An 18,714-nucleotide genomic window follows, 5' to 3' on the forward strand; every position below is an offset into this window, starting at 1 on the left:
GATGTCTGTCTCACTGACCTGAAGTATAACAAGAGGCTGGATCAGCCAGCTACGGGATCCTGCTTGTCTCTGCCTATGGGATTACAGGTCCATGCTCCCAGCACATTGTCCTCTCCCCCACTCTCAACTTGGGTTCTGGGGAGCAAACTCGGATCCTTGTGCTTGCAAAGCAGTCACTCTACTGACTGAGCTGCCTCTCTGCCAAAGCAAAGGAAAAACGAAACAAAACAAAACAAAACAAAACCCCTGTGATGGCTTGTATATGCTTGGGCCCAGGGAGTGGTGGGATTAGAAGATATGGCCCAGTTGGAGTAGGTGTGTCACTGTGGGGGTGGGCTTAAGACCCTCATTCTAGCTGCCTGGAAGCCAGTATCCTGCCAGCAGCCTTCAGATGAAGATGTAGAACTCTCAGCTCCTCCTGCACCATGCCTGCCTGGATGCTGCCATGCTCCTGCCTTGATGACACTGGACTGATCCTCTGAACCTGTAAGCCAGCCACAATTAAATGCTGTCGTTATAAGAGTTGCCTTGGTCATGGTGTCTGTTCACAGCAGTAAAACCCTAACTAAGACAACCCCACAAGTTACTCTTAAAATCAAAGCTGTTGTAAATGTACTCAACATTGGACAGCCTTGAAAATAAAGGCCAGAGCTTCAAGGCGACAGTACAGGAAAGCACTGTCTGTCTTCTGGGGGAAATTTCTGCCTAGTGGCCAGTGGAAAATGTACTCAAGTAGCATGCTAGTAAGTAACTGATGATGGCCCTAGGGTAGCTGAGGGAGCTTCATCAGCAGCCTTTGCTGACTTAGGATATAATTACTCTGTGACAGCTGGCCCTGAGCTGGGAAGAGATGGGTCCACGTGACTGCTTCTCCACTGGGCCAGCATGTACCAGTTCACCAGAGAATATTACAACATTTTTTTGAATTTAGTGAGTTGGTTGATAAAATGTTGGGTTAGTTAGAAACTGGCCCCCCGGGGAGAACATTTACACCACAGAAATAAGAAAATTCTGCAAGTCTGGCTGGTTTTGTCGGGAGCTAGCTTCATCAGCACATGCGATCAAAACCCAGGAGTCCTGACCCCAACTTCTGCCTTTGTCTCTAAGAGACACAGAGGCCTTGGACAAGTCCGAGTTTCAATTTTTTCCTCTAGAAAAATGGGAGGGGAGTGTCTGAAGTTCTCCCTTCTCTCAAATGCCGGGAAACACCAAACCTATCGTTTAGTTTCTATGTCCAGTGTACCCCAAGATCATGCTCTGATCTTCATTCTAAAGCCCCTCTACCCAGAGTCCCTCGCTCCCCAGGTCTGACCTCACGCCTGGCCAAGCTGCCCTCGTACTTTGAGCTCCAGCTCTGCAGGCCCAGGGGTGTGTTTGGGGCCCTCCCCCCTCCAACTCTGTTCTCCTTCCTACTCACCCCCCCACATCCTTTTACTCTGGCTACCTCTTGCCTACCCCTTCAGGCCTCTCTGGGAGAGGCCGCTTTTTCCCCAGAGCCTTCTCTGGCTTGCTCTAGGCCAGCCCAGGAACTTCCCTGTCTTTCTCCAGTAGCACCACGTATTTCCCTGTCATAACCCTTATCAGTTTTTATTGTTATCGCTTGCTTCATTGTCTGCTGTCCCCACCCCAGTGCCAAGAGGGCAGAGACTGGATGTCTCCTGTCTTATGAGAGCATCCTAAAGCACACCTGTCACGTGGAGACGTCTTAACAAACATTGCTGGCCTGCTGTCTGGACGACACAGGCATTTTCTTGGTGGCTTCTCCACAACCTTCTTCAGGAATTGGCAGATGAGAGCATATTCCCAGCAAAGGAGCAACTGCCATCCCTACTTCCAAGGGGGATGTAGGTGGCTGTGAGGGTCTCGGTCCTTTTCCCAGAATGCATCTCTTCCCTCGGTTAGCTGTCCCTACACACAAGCCATGTATACCCCCTCAAGGTAGTGTGCTCACTTACCACAGGAGTAAACACTTAAGTTGGCCACAACAGAGCATCGGCAAACTATTCATTTTGTAAATAAGGGAGCATCCTGAACAAACTAGAGGGTATGTGTGGGCAGGAGGGGACCCATCACTAGCATCACTTACCAATGAAGCTACATTTTCTAAGGGACCATAGGAATCATGGGCCATGGACTCTAAACCCTCCCAAGAGGAACCATTACTTGCCAGGACCTCGCAGAGATAACAAAGTTGAGTTTGTAATCAACCTTTGGGCTGTGTTTAAGACATTCTCAGACCAAACAGCCTGAGAATCACAAAGGTAGTTCATCCTGTATGGCCGTCCTATTGTATGAGTAGGGAAACAGGCCCCGCAAAGGATAATGATACCATTAATACCATAATAATAATTTGCTTATGGCCGCCCAACTGAGATAGAACTTTACTAGTGTTCTGGTCTGGTTTCTGTCCTGGTGTTCTCTGCCGAGAAGCAATTCATCAAGTAGACATAGTAAAGGACAGAAGGACATGCAAGACGGGGCAGTGCACTCCAAACAAAGTCCAGGCTGGTCCATCAAGAAGCCACAAACATTTTCTCCTCGTGGCCACGAATGTCCAGTAAACTCCTCCCTGCCAACCTCCCGTCTTCTTGTGGGTAGACTTTTTTTGCTTTGTTTTATTCTTGTAAAGTAAAAATATGCATTAAGAGATTGTGGTTCATTAGGGGAAGTCATCAATCTATAGTTCACAGAATATCTATCTACAGGATCATCAAATCAAGAAACAGATGCAATTCAGTGGGAGAACTGCTCTGGCAGACTGCAGCAGACGAAATGTGAAAGGGGGAAGAAATGAGCACATTTTCTAGAGCAGGCCAGGGGACGTGAGTTAACACTTAAAGGATGAGAAGGAGCTAAACAAACAGAACCCATCATAGTCTAGGGAGAGTTCTGATGTTCTCAAGCAGAAGCTCCGAGGAAACAGGCTGCATGGGGACTGTTACTGTTGGGGACAGAATTAAGTGCGTCTGGATGTGTCAGAGGTCACTCCAAAGTCCACACTTGTTAGGCTCAAGAGGTGACTCAGAGAGATGGTCACTGGAGGAAGCAGGTAGGAAGATATATGGGGAACATCTTGTGAGACAGAAAGATCTGTGTGCAAGTCCCAGTGACCGAACTTCCCAGTGACAAAGCCAACAAGAGCCCAAGGTTGTAGGTGTTACTGTGTAAAAGGTCCAAGAACCTCCAGACATTATCTTGAGACAGCACAGCCCTTATATACTTCCTGGTAACTGAAGTGTCCAAGTTTCTTGCTTTATAAAGAGCTGGGCAGAGACGGTATAGGCCTCAGAGGCAAGGGGTGAAGACAGGGAGGGCACGAATAGCATTAGGCATGTAGCCTGTTAGCACACGAACCATAAAAAGAAGCAAAGCCAACTAGGTGTGGCCCCTAGGGTCTCTGCTCTCTGTAATGTCTAAACTGTTCCCTTCTCCACCCCTCCGGTGACTGTCACCTCAAAACAAACACAGCCAACACAGAGGGCCACTGAACCAGCCTCAGACTTTCACACAAAACTTGCCTGCCATGGCAAAGCTGCCAATTGTTTGCTGAAACAATTCCCATTTTTAGGAGCTCAATTATTAGCCAGGGGCCTCAAAGAAACAAAATCCTATGACTCAAGCTTGGAGAATCTAATCTCTGCTCGAATCCGCTGCACTAATGCTCCTTCCAAGATAACTGCTTCTGTAGAGCGTTGGGTGCTCATAAGGAAATATCCAGATATCCAATTCCCCTTCAAAGGAAAGGTATGCTACCTTAGCATATCAAAGATGCCTTTGTTGGGAAGATTCTTAACCAACATGAGATGAGATGTTTTTTATCAGTCTGACAACGGACAGGGCACTTCTATGGAGAATTCTACTAACTGTACACTCAGCTACTAACGTGAGTGTGGTCACTGTACTAGGCAGGACCATAACGTTTCACATGCATTAACTCATGTGATCCTCACACTCTCTCTGTGGGCAGTTATCACCCTGACTTCACAGACAGAAAAACCACAGGTTAAAGATTCAGTGTGTGCGCTGTGAGTCGTGTTGTAACTTTGTTTTTTGTTTTTTGTTTTTGTTTTTGTTTTTGTTTTCTTTTTCCGGAGCTGGGGACCGAACCCAGGGCCTTGCGCTTGCTAGGCAAGCGCTCTACCACTGAGCTAAATCCCCAACCCCTGTGTTGTAACTTTGATGCTGGGCTCTCAGTTCTGTGTTAGGTACCAGATCTCGAATAAATGAAGGTGGTCACGGAGTCTGGCTATTTTGTCTCTGGACACATATTACTAGCTCAAACTCCACCAGGAATTTCCCCTCTGGTTCTAAACTTCTTGTTTTTTCTGAATCTCCGATGTCAACAGAATTCATAATCCTACTTTTGATTCGGCCAGCAGTATCATGGCTTCCTCGGAGGAATGTAAACAAGGCTTCGGTTCCAGCCAACTGTGCTCTCCCTGCCCGGCTCCTCTTCATGGTGTCACAGTGACTTTGTCCCTTGCTATAACCAGCAGAAAACACTGATGGAGATCAGTTTGGGGTCAAAAAAAGCCTCATCCTAAAATAAATCTGGACCCCTAAAACAGCTCTATCTTGAGATTATGGGACACTATTCAGCATGCTGTTACCAGGGAATGCAATATTCAATTGTCAGCATGGCAGCGGACAGAAGACTCTCATGACTAAAACGCACATTACTGAGGGGCTCAGGATGGTGTGCAGTTGTGGCAAAGATCACCCAATAGAGAAACTGAGATGCCAATGCCGACACTAAGACTTTACTAATTAGCAGGCGTTTTGGGCTGTTCCAAGTCACTGGCTAGGGATCAGCACAGACACCTCCTATATATATCCACAAGTCCTACATCTATGGAATTACTCAACCTCAAAGGCAAAGTATGCATCTGTTCCAGACATACACTTTTATTCTTTCTGTTCCCTAAGCGATACAATAGGACAACTGTTTACAAAGCCGTGCACTGTTTCAGGTAGTGTAAGGAATTGAGAGAGGACAGTTTACAGAGTAAATGTGTAAGTTCTTTATCAACAGACTTCATTTTGCATAAGGTGCTTGAGTCTCTGAATTGCAGAATCTGTAGCAATCCTGGAGGTCTGCCACTGTAGATACTAAGTAATGAATGAAGTGTCCTGCCTTCTGCTTCTAACACAGTAGTTCTCAACTTGTGGGTCATAACGCCTCTGAGGGCAAATGACCCTTTCACAGGGGTCACATGTAAGACGTCCTGCACATCAGATATTTACTTTACAGCAATTACCAGTAGCAAAATTATAGTTATGAGGTAGCAAAAAATAATTTTATGGTTGTGGAGATCACCACAAGATGAGGAACTAACTGTATTAAAGGGTCACAGCATTAGGAAGGTTGGGAATCACTGAGCTAACAGGAATGGATCATAGTAACAACAGTTTTAGAAAGCTCGTTCTTTGGAATACTGTCCGGTGCTGAATTAGAGGCTCTGTTTGGATGGACCCTTAACTGCACAACAGAATCCACATGTCTATCAGCCTATTTACCCCAACAGGGGCTTGTGACATTGCCTTATCTGTGGTTCACTGGCTGGGCCCAAACCCCTTCCCAGGTGCATTTCTGTCAACCAGCCTATTAACCAACCCAAACCAACCCTGTAACTAGCCTATCAACCAACCCAAGCCAACCCTGTAACTAGCCTATTAACCAACCCAAGCCAACCCTGTAACTAGCCTATTAACCAACCCAAGACAACCCTGTAACTAGTCTGTTAACCAACCCAAGACAACCCTGTAACTAGCCTATTAACCAACCCAAGACAACCCTGTAACTAGTCTGTTAACCAACCCAAGACAACCCTGTAACTAGCCTATTAACCAACCCAAGACAACCCCACAGGTCTTGCCACTGGATGCAAACCAGCTGCTATAAACCAGCTGCTGTAAACCAGCTGCTGTTAGCACCATCTGACATATGAGAGTGTGGCTCAGAGATGAGGCTAAACATGAGTGGCGAGTTAGGTGCTTGAACCTGGGTCCTTTGTATTTGTTTGTGAGAGCTGCTACAAACTGGATGACTTAAACGACAGGAATTGACTTCTCTCAGTGGTGACATTTACATGATGTCACAGTCAAGATGCTGGCAGGTTGGTTTGCTCTGAGGACATTCTCCTTGGCTTGAAGAGGGCCATCTTCTCCAAATGTCCTCTCAGGGTCCTTTCCTGTGCTTTTCCCGGTCCTATGTCTCATTTCTTGTAAGGAGAACAGCTGTCTTGCATTGGTGCCCACCCAGACCCAACTGTAATCGCCTCTCTTAAAAGACTCTAATTTCAAATAGGGTCATATTCTGCTGTGTTGGAGATTAAAATCCCAGCATGTGAATGTGGATGGGCGGAGGGCTTGTCCCACACATCCTCTGACCCCCAATACTCTCTGTCTATTCAGGCAGTATTTACAGAACCGTCCAGGTGCCAGGGACTGCACTTCTGCGGATGCTTTCATCGTGTAATTTTCAAAACAGTCCGAGGAGGTTTATGTCCTAATGCCCATGGCATGGTGGAAATAAAATTCAAACAGCCTGATTATTCTGGCTAGGGAGACACAACAAAGAAGAGGCTGACCCGGCGTTCAGGCCCAGTTCTTTGACCCCAAACTCAGTGTCGTCTCCAAAATAAAACTCTGCTTCCCATGTGAAACTGAGACAGGCAGCAGCGGGGACAGGACGACCTGACAGTGGCACTGGAGGTGATGGGCTCTGGTAGGACCACTGTCTTAGGAAACATCATAAATATTGTGGTGAGTTGCCATAGCAACCTCAGCGCGGCTATGGTGGTGCCGTGGTTGTTGTTGTCGTTATGGTTAGTGACCTCTTGATAAAGACAGTAGGTAGAATAACTATGATTATTTTTCTCTCTTTCCCAAAACTGTACACAAAGATGGAGAAAACATGCATGTGGAAGTGTGGGGATGGATTTATCTGTCCAAAGAAAGCTGAGCCCTGAACCAGCAGTGGGTGAAACTAAGAACTTAAATTCATCCTACAAATTTTCACCCCTCCTCCAGAGTTTAGGAATAGACAGTAAGTTGTTTCTAGAGAGATGGAGACGCGGGGACCATGAGCGTTTGTTGAGACATAGTTATAAACCCAGGTGGCCAGGAGGGCTTTGTGCCATCCCATCACCTGCACCAGAGACTGATTTTCTGAAGAAGGGGAGCAGAGCGTTGCCAGACCTAAAGGGTGGGTACCACGACAGCGAAGGTGAGAGGAGTAGCCAGAGACTTGAGGGTGCTCTTCCAGCCCTCTCCCTTCACTTGGCTCTGGTAGTGCTAGATGCATCTCTCAGTTCCAAAGCCATTCGAGCAGCCATTACAGGGTATACATTGCATAGTCACGTTTCCCATAGGGACAAGAGTCTTCTCTGGACCATAGAATCACTCTCAGAGGGAAGGCCTAAATTATCCATAGAATTTTCCCAACGAAGCAGCCATCCAGACCAGTCTATTATACACCCAACTTGACTAGTCCCACAGCCAAAAGTTAACTCTAGGGAAGGATAACTTGAGGGGAGGAATCCTTTGCAATATCACTGCGCTTTCCAGATCGGAAGAATTTGAAAAGATCTGTCAGTGTCTTGTACAACCAATCGATAGACCTATACCATATCACTAGATAATTCTGAAATGCTGATGACAGAAAAACTTTAACATATATCTGTAAATATAGAAGTAGGTACAACTGAGGATCAAGAAACAAGACAACATTAGAGACCACCCTGAATTAGGCACTGACAGCAGTATTTCAATTCTGTGGAAATAGTTTCTGGTCTTCTTCATTTGAAGGTAAAGACAGGATGATCTCTGGTATAAAGTGAAGGTCTCCACACCTCCATGCCCCTGCAGCCACCCTGGATTGTCTGTCTGACAGACTGTATAGTCATCTGAGTGGAGAAGCCTCAACTCAGAATTTGCCTAGATCAGATTGGTCTCTGAACATGTTTGAGGGAGAGTATATTGATCACTAATTGATGTAATTGGGCCCATCCCACTGCGGTGGCCCCATCCCTAGGTAGGTGGTCCTTGTCTTATACAAGAAAGCTAGCTGAGTAAGTCAGAGAGGGAGCCAGTGAGGGACATTTCTCCATGGCTCCTGACTTGAGTTCCTGCCTGACTTCTCTCAATGAATGCCTGTGAGCTGGAAGTGTAAAGCATCATAAACTCTTTCCTCCCCTGAGCTACTCTTGTCAGAACGCTGTTTAACACAGAGCAGAGAGGAAGCTAAGACAACGGAGTATTAGAAAACTCCTCCACCTGGTGCTTCTCTGAATTGTGGGGATCTACACTGTATACGTGCATGAAGTTTCAAAAGTAAACATAAAATATTCTTTCAAAGGAAAGAGGAAGACATGGAATATGAAAAAGAGAAGCCACAAGAGACACCAGAGAACAGAGAACGGTTGGGTTGGCAGCTCACAGCTAGCACAGTGGGCAATTCCTCACGCTGGAGTAGTCTAGAAGGCCACAAGGCCACAAGAGGAAGCCACCCAAGAATATGACACAGGTAGAACACAGACTGTGAATGGATGATATGGGGGGTTTGTGGAGAGTTTGTGACTGAGCCGATCATAAGGGCATAAAACAGAAAGGAAAGATGTAATTATTACCTCCAGGGGGAGCAAACCCAAATGAGCTACAGCGAAGGAAAGTAATGTTAGTATAGCACACGACTCAGTCCAAATGGCTTTCAACAGTCCCGATGGGGTGTGCAGCGTATAGCCACTTAATCAAGAGCATGGTAATCTATGCTGAAAGCAGGCAGGGTGGAACTGGTGTATGTGATGGGGTGGTGGGATTAGGTGACAGTCAACAAGGAGGACTAGAGTCTTATTACCAACTGTCAAGTTACTGGATAGTACCCGAAATACAGAAAGGGACTTTGGAATAATCCCACCCAGAAATACATGGGACCACCCTCAAAGCTTTGGGAAACTACTTTGGGAGGAAAGGAGGACAGAATGAAATTCTTTTTTGTTTGTTTGTTTGTTTTAGCTTTTTTTTTTTTTTTGAGACAGCCCTGGCTGTCCTGAAACGCACTCTGTAGACCAGGCTGGCTTGAACTCAGAAATCTACCTGCCACTGCCTCCTGAGTGCAGGGATTTTAGGCTTGTACCACCACCATGACAGAAAGAAACTCTTTATTTGCCTAAATACCTTACAGAGCTGTCTGAAGCTTTACCTGTATTTATATCCGGTTAAAATGACATTTAAGCTTTATGCTATCTCACTGTATAAGCCTGGTGAGTTATTGCCCAGGTTTGGCTTCCAGGTTTCATACCTATAAAAAGAAAGAGTGGGATCAAATGATCTCCTAGGCCCTTGATGTAGCAGTCACTCATAGTTCCTGTCGTGGTGCCTGATATTCCCATTGAAATCTTAACTATTGGATCTTGAGGAATTTTACATCAAACTATCACTTTCTAGAGAGGGCAGGGAAAGCTGACACCTGAAAAGTGTTCGTTGGTAACACAATGCCAAAATATTTCCTGGGAGTGGGCTCCATGAGCCTGGCATGGCTGGGGGGCTGGATGCCCACCACAAACCCTCTGCTGTTTTATCTTAAGTTTTAAATAAGCGGATAATGCATTGAATTGAGACAGGGGTCAACAAATACCAGGCCTTCTAATTATTAACAAGTTTTGAGGAGAGACCTTTGAGTGAGGAGATTCTCAACTGTGTCAACAATGAGCATCGGATCTAGGGACCGAGGTAAGGAACGATGACCATTCTTGGAAGTCAAGTTGACTACAATGGAATTAACTAAAACCCAAGCGGCTGGGCCCGCCTCAGGGATTTCTCATGATTGGATCATGGGACGTGGGAAGACCCACTGTGAATCTGGACCACACCTCCTGTTGGCAGCCTACACAAGACACGGAAGAAGGAAGCCCTTGCTTTTTGCCTGGCACCCTCGCTTCCTTAACAGGCAAGTTCATTCCTTTGCCAGCATTATGGCCTACTTCATGATTCCACCATATACAGCAGACAAGTGGAGACATCTAGCCTCATGGACGGAACAGCTACTGGACCCTAGGACTTTCTGTTGGGAGACAGTCACTGTTAGACTAGTAGGACCGCAGCTTGTAAGCCATTCTAGTAAATCATATATATCCATTCTATCAGTTCTGTTCCTTTAGAGAACCCTGACTACAGAAGGCTAGCCTCATTTTTATATCACAATTTAGCATGCATGTTTCCAGAGAGAACAGTTTCAAGAACACTTGAAAGGACTGGTCTGGGAGTTATGTCAAAATATCATCAAGGACAGAAAGTCTCGGAGAATTTAAGAAATAGGAGTACTTACAACTTCCACCCCTGGATGCCAGAGATCAAACTTTAGTTCTCAGAATATCAAATGTTAATCCTACATGACAATTTAGGTAAAAAAAAAAAAAGGTGACTGTTGAGTTTCCTTGATGTCATGTCCTCAACTCCAGTCTGACAGTCTTCCAGCCACCTCCAAGTACCCCATGGAGGGGTTGGAGCTCTGTTCTCTGAACTCCTTAAATGGAAACCAGTCATCAAGAGGGTTGTGTTTTTTTCATGCTGCCCAAAGGATCCTCTGAAAAGAATTGTACTTTTTGACCTTTGGGTAGCCATGAGGTTCACGACAGGGAAAATGGCTCCATGCCTTTTGTTACTCCTAACACTTTTATTGCACCACACTCATCATCTTCAAAGTTCACCTTTATGAGAAGAGAGGCTAATGAGTAAGAAGGACTCCACACTTGCAATGTGGTTCTAGAAGCTTGAGCTAGCTGGAAGATTCCCAATGCTGTTTTGTTATCTTGGTGAAAACTAATTGGAAGTTTAAGATCCATGTTGCCTGCTGCGATAGGTACAAGAGTAAGCTACATTCTAAGGCTGAGGAAACGGAGGCCTAAAGCAGGAAGACCATTGGCCAGAAATTTAACCCTGTGCACTCCTCAGCACCCTGGACTACTTGGGGTTTCCTGGCTTCTAACTGTTCTCTCCCATCTTTCCAGGTAGATCATAGCTCTCTTTTCTCTCTCAATATCTCACGTCTGCCATCTCTGACAGTCAGTGGGTGCTACCATACACTGAACACGATGCAGAGGAGGAGAAAGCTCCCCAGGTCACCTGACTGAAGGCTCATCCCTCAAAACCACTTCTCACAGGATGGGTGAGGGGCTTGAAGTAGGAACTTTGTCTTTCATCTTTGGGGTGTGTGTGTGTGCATGTTTGTGTGTGTGTGCGTGTGCGTGTGTGTGTGTTCATGTGTGTGTGCATGTTTTTGCCTTCTGTTGGCACATGTACAGGTACATGTGGCAAAGTGTGAGGTTAGTAGTCATTCTCAGTTGTTCTTCTACCTTATCGCTTGAGGCAGACACTTAAGCAAACTCGTAATGCACCAACATGGCTGATGCCATTAGCCAGCTTTCTCTGGGGATTCTGTCTCTGTCTCTGACTAGAATTAGAGGCAGGTCACCATACCAATGTGCCATTCATCTGAGCTTCTGGGAGTTTGAATTTGGTCCTCATACTTGCATAGCAAGTATTTTAACCTCGGAGATAAAGCCCCAGTTCCATGGGGAAAGACTTTTAACAGCTGCAGTCAGGATGGGTGGAAACAGTGCTTGAATGCATTCTTCTACAGCACCAAAACGTGCCGCAAAACAGCCCTCCAGGACATAGAGGCAGCTCCCTGTGCCCCCTGGGTAGACAGTCCAAGTCTAGGAGAGCCGAGAGGAAAATGCGCCTGTGCCTCTAACTTGGGCTGTAAGTGTGAGCACTGGCTGGAAAAGTGATCTCTTCTCTTCCTTATTAATACAACACTGACCAATAAGCTGCTTACTGGTATACGTAAAAATTCCACTGGGAAAGATAAAAATCCAAATCTTAACTTTAATAGCTAAGTCCACACAACCTGTCCTTGTCTATTTGCCACTTAGACTCCTGTTATATCACACGGAATATAATAGCTGCCCGGCATCATAACAGGCTGGAGCATGAAGGCAAGGGCACACACTCATAGCCTCTGTGGCTATGACCCTTGACAGTCCTTCTGATGGCAGCTTGGGATGAAGGTGACATGGGACATACAGATCTCATGGTCCTCCTGAGTCTATCATCTAAAACAGAAAGGAATGAAGTGGCCTTCAGATTTAAAAAAATATGCATGTCAGGAATGCTTCAGAGACGTTTGGGAAGCACAGCCTTATGAAGCAGCAAGTCCCAGACAGGACAGTTCTAGAACAGAACATTCTAGAACAGCAAGCACGCATTGAATAGCGTTGATGAGGAGTGCTGGCCTACACTACACCCCCAATAAGCAGTCTTGTGAGTGGCTCTCACTGAGAGAAGATGCATCTAAGAAAAAGGAGGTCATGTTAGCAAAGGGCCTAGCTAAATGCATGACTTAGAGAGACCCCATCTTGTTTAGGAGGAGCACAATGTCATAGCGGGCAGGAAGGAAGGGAGGGCTGTGTGAGCTGGGGTACAGCTCATTATCCTGAAGGCAGAAGGAAATTCCTCAGAGTCATAATTCCCAAATGTATTGGTTTGAATACATTGGTTTGAGCCCAATGAGCAGTTGGTGGGGTGCTTTGAAGTAGTAGAGGTGTGGTCTTTGTTGGAGGAGGTGAATCAATGAAGCTAAGCACTGAGGTATCAAGAGGCCACTCCAGGCCTAGTCACATCTCCCCCTGACTTCCTTCCTTCCCACCTGAGATTAGCAGGATGTAAAGCTGCGGCTCCAACACTATGTGTGCCACCATGCTCTGTAACCATGATGATGATGGACTAAGCCTCTGAAATGGCAAGCCAGCTCTCCCACCCCCTGCCAACACACACACACACACACACACCACCAATTGAATGCTTTTCTCTTGTAAGAGTTCCTGTTGGCATTGTACTCTCCACAGAAATACAACAGTGAAGAAAATACGGAGTTAGCTGGGAACACATTCAGAAACACACAGGCTCCTAAACCCCATCCGTCTGGAACCCTTGGAGTATTTCCTGGAATTTGCATTCTGTTTTTATCATGACAAAATAAATGTTCACACAGGACAGAGGAGTGACTGGCTATGCTACCATCATGCTGCTTCAGCAAACGTCAGCTCGTGGCATTCTTGTCTCTCCCAATATAATCTCACTCATACGCATACGTTAACCTGGCACCATAAGGCGGCAGCATTCGTGCTCCATGGGAGCCTCTGTGAAGACAACTCACTGGGGATGGAATGGTGTGGTCTGGATTACCTATGGGCGGGGTACATGGTTAAGGGAAATGATAAGGTTGAAAGTTCGAAGACCACCCAGGTCCTGTGAGCACATGTGGTACCTGTGAGAAACATGACACTGTGATTTGACGCGCCTGTCCCTCTGAAATGCATATTGGGACTTGCCTCTGTGATGGGAGTCAGAGGTGGGCTCTTAGATGCTTCAGGTGCTTCCCCCTCAGAGACTCCATCTTCACCGATGCGCTAATGCCATTACCATAGGGAGGATTTGCTATCTCTTGCCCTCCCTTTACTTTGGCCATCACCCATTATATTCTGCTCCGTTGTTTATCAAGCATGGCTTTGGGCTCCTTATTGCTGGTTAGTGTCTGATGCTGCTAGTGAAATGTGGGTGGTTGTCCCCACAGAACAGAATGGACACATCCCAAGGAAGGAGAGTTCTTGTCACTGGCATCTACTGAGACGCTGCCTTAAAGTACAGATGACCTTTCACACACCTAACTTCTATAATTCCAACTAGCTTGTAAATTGCTCTGGGGTGGGCAGCGGTGTAAATCAGTGGTTCTTACCCTTCCTGATGCTGTTCCCTTTACTACAGTTCCTCATGTTGTGGCGACCCCCAACTGTAAAATTATTTCGTTGCTATTTCATAACTGTAATGTGCTAGTTAGGAATCATGCTGTGAAGATCTGACATGCGGCCTCTATGGGGGTCCTGACCCACAGGGTGAGAACGGCTGATCTAAATTCTGTATACATGATCAATGGTAGGGAGGCAATAGATGTCCTAAATTACAACTGATTCACCAGTGACAGACAGAGCTGCAGGGACACACCCTGGCCAATGCATTCAGACAGGAGAAATGGTTGGAGGCCCCTGGAATGAATTGAGGAAGATGTGGGGAGCCAAGAATGCTCTGACTGGATTCAAAGGACAGAAGAATTCCTGAGTGTGTACGGTTGACACAGACACAGCACAGCAAGGAATTGGGCAGTCTTCCTCAGGTCCACGATCACTGTTCACCAACAACTGACCCGTGTGTGTGCAAAACCAGCCACTGTAGCTTTCTCCTCCTGGACTGCTCACCTGCAGACACTTCCTTCCAAGACTAGCTAGCAGGTTCTGGATGACCTCAGTGGGTGGCCGATGCAGCTCTGTCAGAGCACACACAGCCCACCCGACGCCAGCTTCTCTATATCTGTCCTCTCCACATTCCCTTGCTATCCCCAGTCAGGTTTCTAGAACTTGAGGGACAGGGCAGGAAGGCAGGAGCTAGGCAAGCAGAATGTTGTGGAGACGACTGCCAACCTTGATGGTGCTCTGAGGAAGAAGGGAGAGCGCCAACAGAACTGAAGGTAGCCCCAGGAGGCCACATTCTGTATGCTCCCTCCCCTGCCCACCAAACAAGGCAACATAACACAACGAAGACAATAATACAATGTCACTACTGAGAAGATGACACACTGTGTGGCAAAGACATGGCGTTTCTAATAGGCTGTTCTTAAACTCCTAAACCCATGTAATCTTTGAGTGGGCCCAGTAGCCCTTAAGAGGAGGCTGTAGTCCTTCTCTGAGGGTAGAGAGTTTGAGAAGGAAGCCTTTCTCTCCAGCAGGCCCTAAGCAAGCCTCATGAACTCTTAAAGTTTCCAGAACCAAAGTTCTGTCAATCAACGCATGATCTTGGGAGAAGAACCCAAGCTTCAGAAGTTGACTTCGCCGCAGCACAGAGACACTGAGCATAAGGCATGGATGAGATTCGGGGAAGTAATATGTAGGGGTTGTGCCCAGACTCCAAGGCTGTGTGGTAGGAGCCAGACAGCGACACACAGCACAAATGTGAATTCCCTCAGGACAGGCTAGGGTAGTGGTTCTTAATCTGTAGGTCATAACGCCTTGGAAGTTGAACAACTTTTCCACAGGGGTTGCAGATCAGATATCCTGCATATCAGATATTTACATTAGGATTCATAACAGCGAAATTATAGTTATTGAAGGGACCAGTATAGGCACAAGATACACCCAAACCAAGTTCTCAGCACAAAGGAGACTTACTGCCCCAGACAGAAAAAGGACAGGGAATAAGAGACAAAGACATAGAGGATGAGGGAGAAGAGGAAGGGAACAGGGAGAGGGGAGAGGGAATATTTGTCCTGGGGTAGGGTTGGGAGTAGGGGTGAGAGTGGGGACCAGAAAAGGGACTGGACAACAAAGGACTACTGATGGACAGAGAGGAGACAGACGTGACCTGTAGACAGATGGCGGTTTACAAAGGTACAGGGGGTACCGTGTTAGAGTGACGTGTTTGATTTTGATTGGGGATGTTAATTAGGTGAGCCAAAGGGGCTTTTGATTTTGAGAGCTGGACCTTGGTAGTCAGCTCAGGAGGGGGAAGTGGCCAAATAAGAGACTAGGCCTCAGCGGCTAGATTCAGGGATGCAATCTAATGGTTTTTCAGCAGGGCAGAGGGAACTGAGAAGGGCAAGGCCTGCCCAAGCCGTGCTTGTCATGTAGAGGCTGGCTAGAGTCCCTTCATTTATGAAGTAGCAGTGAAATAATTTTATGATTGGGGGTCACCACAACACAAGGGTTATTAAAGAGTCATGGCATCAGGGTTGAGAAACGCTGGGTTAGAGTATGGTCCGCAGGGAAGCACTGACTCCCCTCTCTCCAACCCCTCCCCACCCCTGGCTTTATGAAGCCGAGGATAATAGAAGGAAGGGAAGCCTGGGGTGGGCTTGACCAGAACCTTTCAAAGGATATAGAGTCAAGATGCTGCTCCCAGAGCGGGTCAGGCATGTTGAGGTTCGTGCCTAACCTTGACCTAAGCCTAGCTAGCTCCTCTTCCATGCATTTTTTTTTAGACAAGGGGGAAGCAAAGACCAAGTAAAGAAATGGACAGTCACTGGAAAAACCTTCGGGAACTTTAGTATCCTTGTTGCTAATTATAAATATTTACGCCTTCCTCCCAGAATTCCTGACCTCACAGAAAAGCCTGCGTAGAGAGTTTTGTTTTCTTACTGGAAGACGTGTGTGTGTGTGTGTGTGTGTGTGTGTGTGTGTGTGTGTGTGTGTGTGTGTGTTGGAAAGGGACTGGGCTATTAGCAATAAATAAAAGACTGGACGCCCCTAAAAAAGTCACTTCCTGTTGGATAATGTCTAGTTCCCACTCCCCGCCCCCACCCCGGGTGTGGAAACCTCTACAGGACTTGTCTTTCCCAGAGTCTATTGACTGGAGACAACTAAGCCAAACAAACCCAGGAAAGGGCAAGAGAGCAGGAAGTGGAGGAAGCCCGTGGCACAGGAGGAAAAAGTCAAGAGAATGCCCTGATGTTCGAGGAAGAGGGCGGAGGAGACAGAGAAGTGAGGGTGACCTAAAGATCACACAGGGCCAAGCCTTTAAATGTCAGACTTGAGCATTAAATCAAAACAGGCACAATCAGTCGAGCGAATCTCCTGGGGCCTTTCAAATATTAATGTTCACAGTGATAAACACCCTCCTGCTCCCACCCCCACCCCCGAGTCTTCTGTGTGCAAATTGAAACAAACAGCCAAGCTAAGGCCAGTTGCTGGGAGACCAGCTGGGCACCGGCCACTGGTTGTTCCCCATTGCTTCTGCGTCTAGCACGGGGAAGAAAGACAGACTACCTGTAGATCACTCCATGTTGGTGGAGAAACATGAGAGCAGATGTGACCTCGGCAGCATAGAACCGGGAACGAGGCTCATCGAATTTTCGGGACCGCTGAATCTGGAACATGAGGTCTCCACCGTTTACATATTCCATGACGAAGAAGAGGCGGTCCTGAAAGGAGAAAAGAAAACGCTGCTTAACTCACATCAATACTGGTCCTAGTTGGGGCCAACTACACTCTGGGGATCCAGACAGGGCACTGGGACTCAAGGGGGCAAAGGCAGGCTCATGGCTGGTGAAGGCTGATGGGAGTGGTCTGAGGGAGACAATAGGAGGGAGCACTTGAGGCAGGGTATCCAGAGCCATAGAAATTCTGTCTCTGGAATGGGAATATAGCTCAGTTACAACAGGGTTTGCCTAGCATCCAAGAAGCCCTGGGTTAGATTCCCAGCACCACATAAGCTGGGTGTATCATGCAAGCCTGCAGTCCCAACCTTGCGGGGATTGGGTAGAGGCAGTAGGATCAGAAGATCGAGGTCATTCTTTGCTACATGAGTTCAAGGCCATCCTGGGATACTAAGACTGACTCTCTCTCTCTCTCTCTCTCTCTCTCTCTCTCTCTCTCTCTCTCTCCCTCTCTCTCTCTCTCTCCCTCTCTCTCTCTCTCTCTCTCTCTCTCTCTCTCTCTCTCTCTCTCTCTCCCTCTCTCTCTCCCTCTCTCTCTCTGTCTGTCTTTCTCTGTCTCTGTCTCTCTCCCCCACACATACACCCCTCACTTCTATCTTTCTTCTATGACACAGGTTGGAGATTGACTGAAAAGCGAACTAGGTTTTGATTTTAGCCATGCAGTGAGATGTGGCCCTAGACAAGTCCCCACTCTGAAAACACATGTGGGGTGGACTCAGTAATGAATAATGATTCTCCCAAAGAAAACCTGGTCCTACCCACAAAATGCTGGACTGGGTTTTTCAGACGTGACTAAGCTAGTCATCTTCAGAGGTAAGCAATGAGGCAGGGGGATATGGGAACAGGGAGGAGATAGTAATCAGGGAAGCAGATTAGAGCAGCACAGCCACAAGCCAAAGGATGAAGGAAGCCCCCAGACTTGTGGTCCCCAGCCTCCCTAATGATGCTTTAACACAGTTCCTCATGCTGTAGTGACCCCCATAAATTATTCCCATTGCTACTTCCTACCTGTAATTTTGCTACTGTGGTGAGTCATAGTGTAAGCTTGTGATATTCAGGATATCGGATATGAAATCCCTGTGACATGTTCTTTTTGCCCCCAAAGGGGTCTAGACCCACAGGTTGAGAACCACTGTCCTAGATGCCGAAAGGAGAAGTCTCTGAGGGCAGAGGCCTACGGCACCACAGCTTGGTTTGGCCCAGGCGACTGACACTAGTCTCAGATGTCTGGCCTTTACAGCTGTGGCAGAATATGTCCCACTATTTGAAGCTACTGAACTTGTAGTAATTCATTAGGATAGCTCTGGGGATCTTGGGATATTTTAATGCGAAATGACCTGTAAGGCATCATTTCAAAACAAACAGCAGTGAAGAGTCGTGGTGATCAGGACGGACTCCCTGGAGGCTCTGAACATTGTCCCCTCTCGGGGAGTAGTTCTCAACCTTCCTGATGCCACAACTCTCTAACACAGTCCTTCATGTTGTGGTCACCCCCCAACCATAGCATTAGTTTTGTTGCTACTGCATGCCTGTGTGAATCATGTGTGTGTGTGTCTGTGTGTGAGTGAGTGTGTGTGTGTCTGTGTGTGAGTGTGTCTGTGTGTGAGTAAGTGTGTGTGAGTGAGTGTGTGTCTGTGTGTGAGTGTGTGTGTCTGTGTGTGAGTGTGTCT

The 18,714-nt window shown here is 47.0% G+C and overlaps 1 protein-coding gene across 2 annotated transcripts in view; it reads right to left on the bottom strand.

The window, feature by feature from the left end:
- Nucleotides 1-18,714, bottom strand: part of Prkce (protein kinase C, epsilon) — a 486,882-nt gene that overhangs the window by 76,294 nt on the left and 391,874 nt on the right. For both annotated transcript variants that reach the window (NM_017171.2, XM_039111827.2), the window contains exon 11: nucleotides 16,875-17,029. In NM_017171.2, coding sequence (NP_058867.2) covers nucleotides 16,875-17,029 — 155 coding nt within the window. The remainder of the gene's footprint in view (nucleotides 1-16,874; nucleotides 17,030-18,714) is intronic.

Source organism: Rattus norvegicus, chromosome 6, assembly GCF_036323735.1.
Source record: "Rattus norvegicus strain BN/NHsdMcwi chromosome 6, GRCr8, whole genome shotgun sequence".
NCBI lineage: Eukaryota > Metazoa > Chordata > Mammalia > Rodentia > Muridae > Rattus > Rattus norvegicus.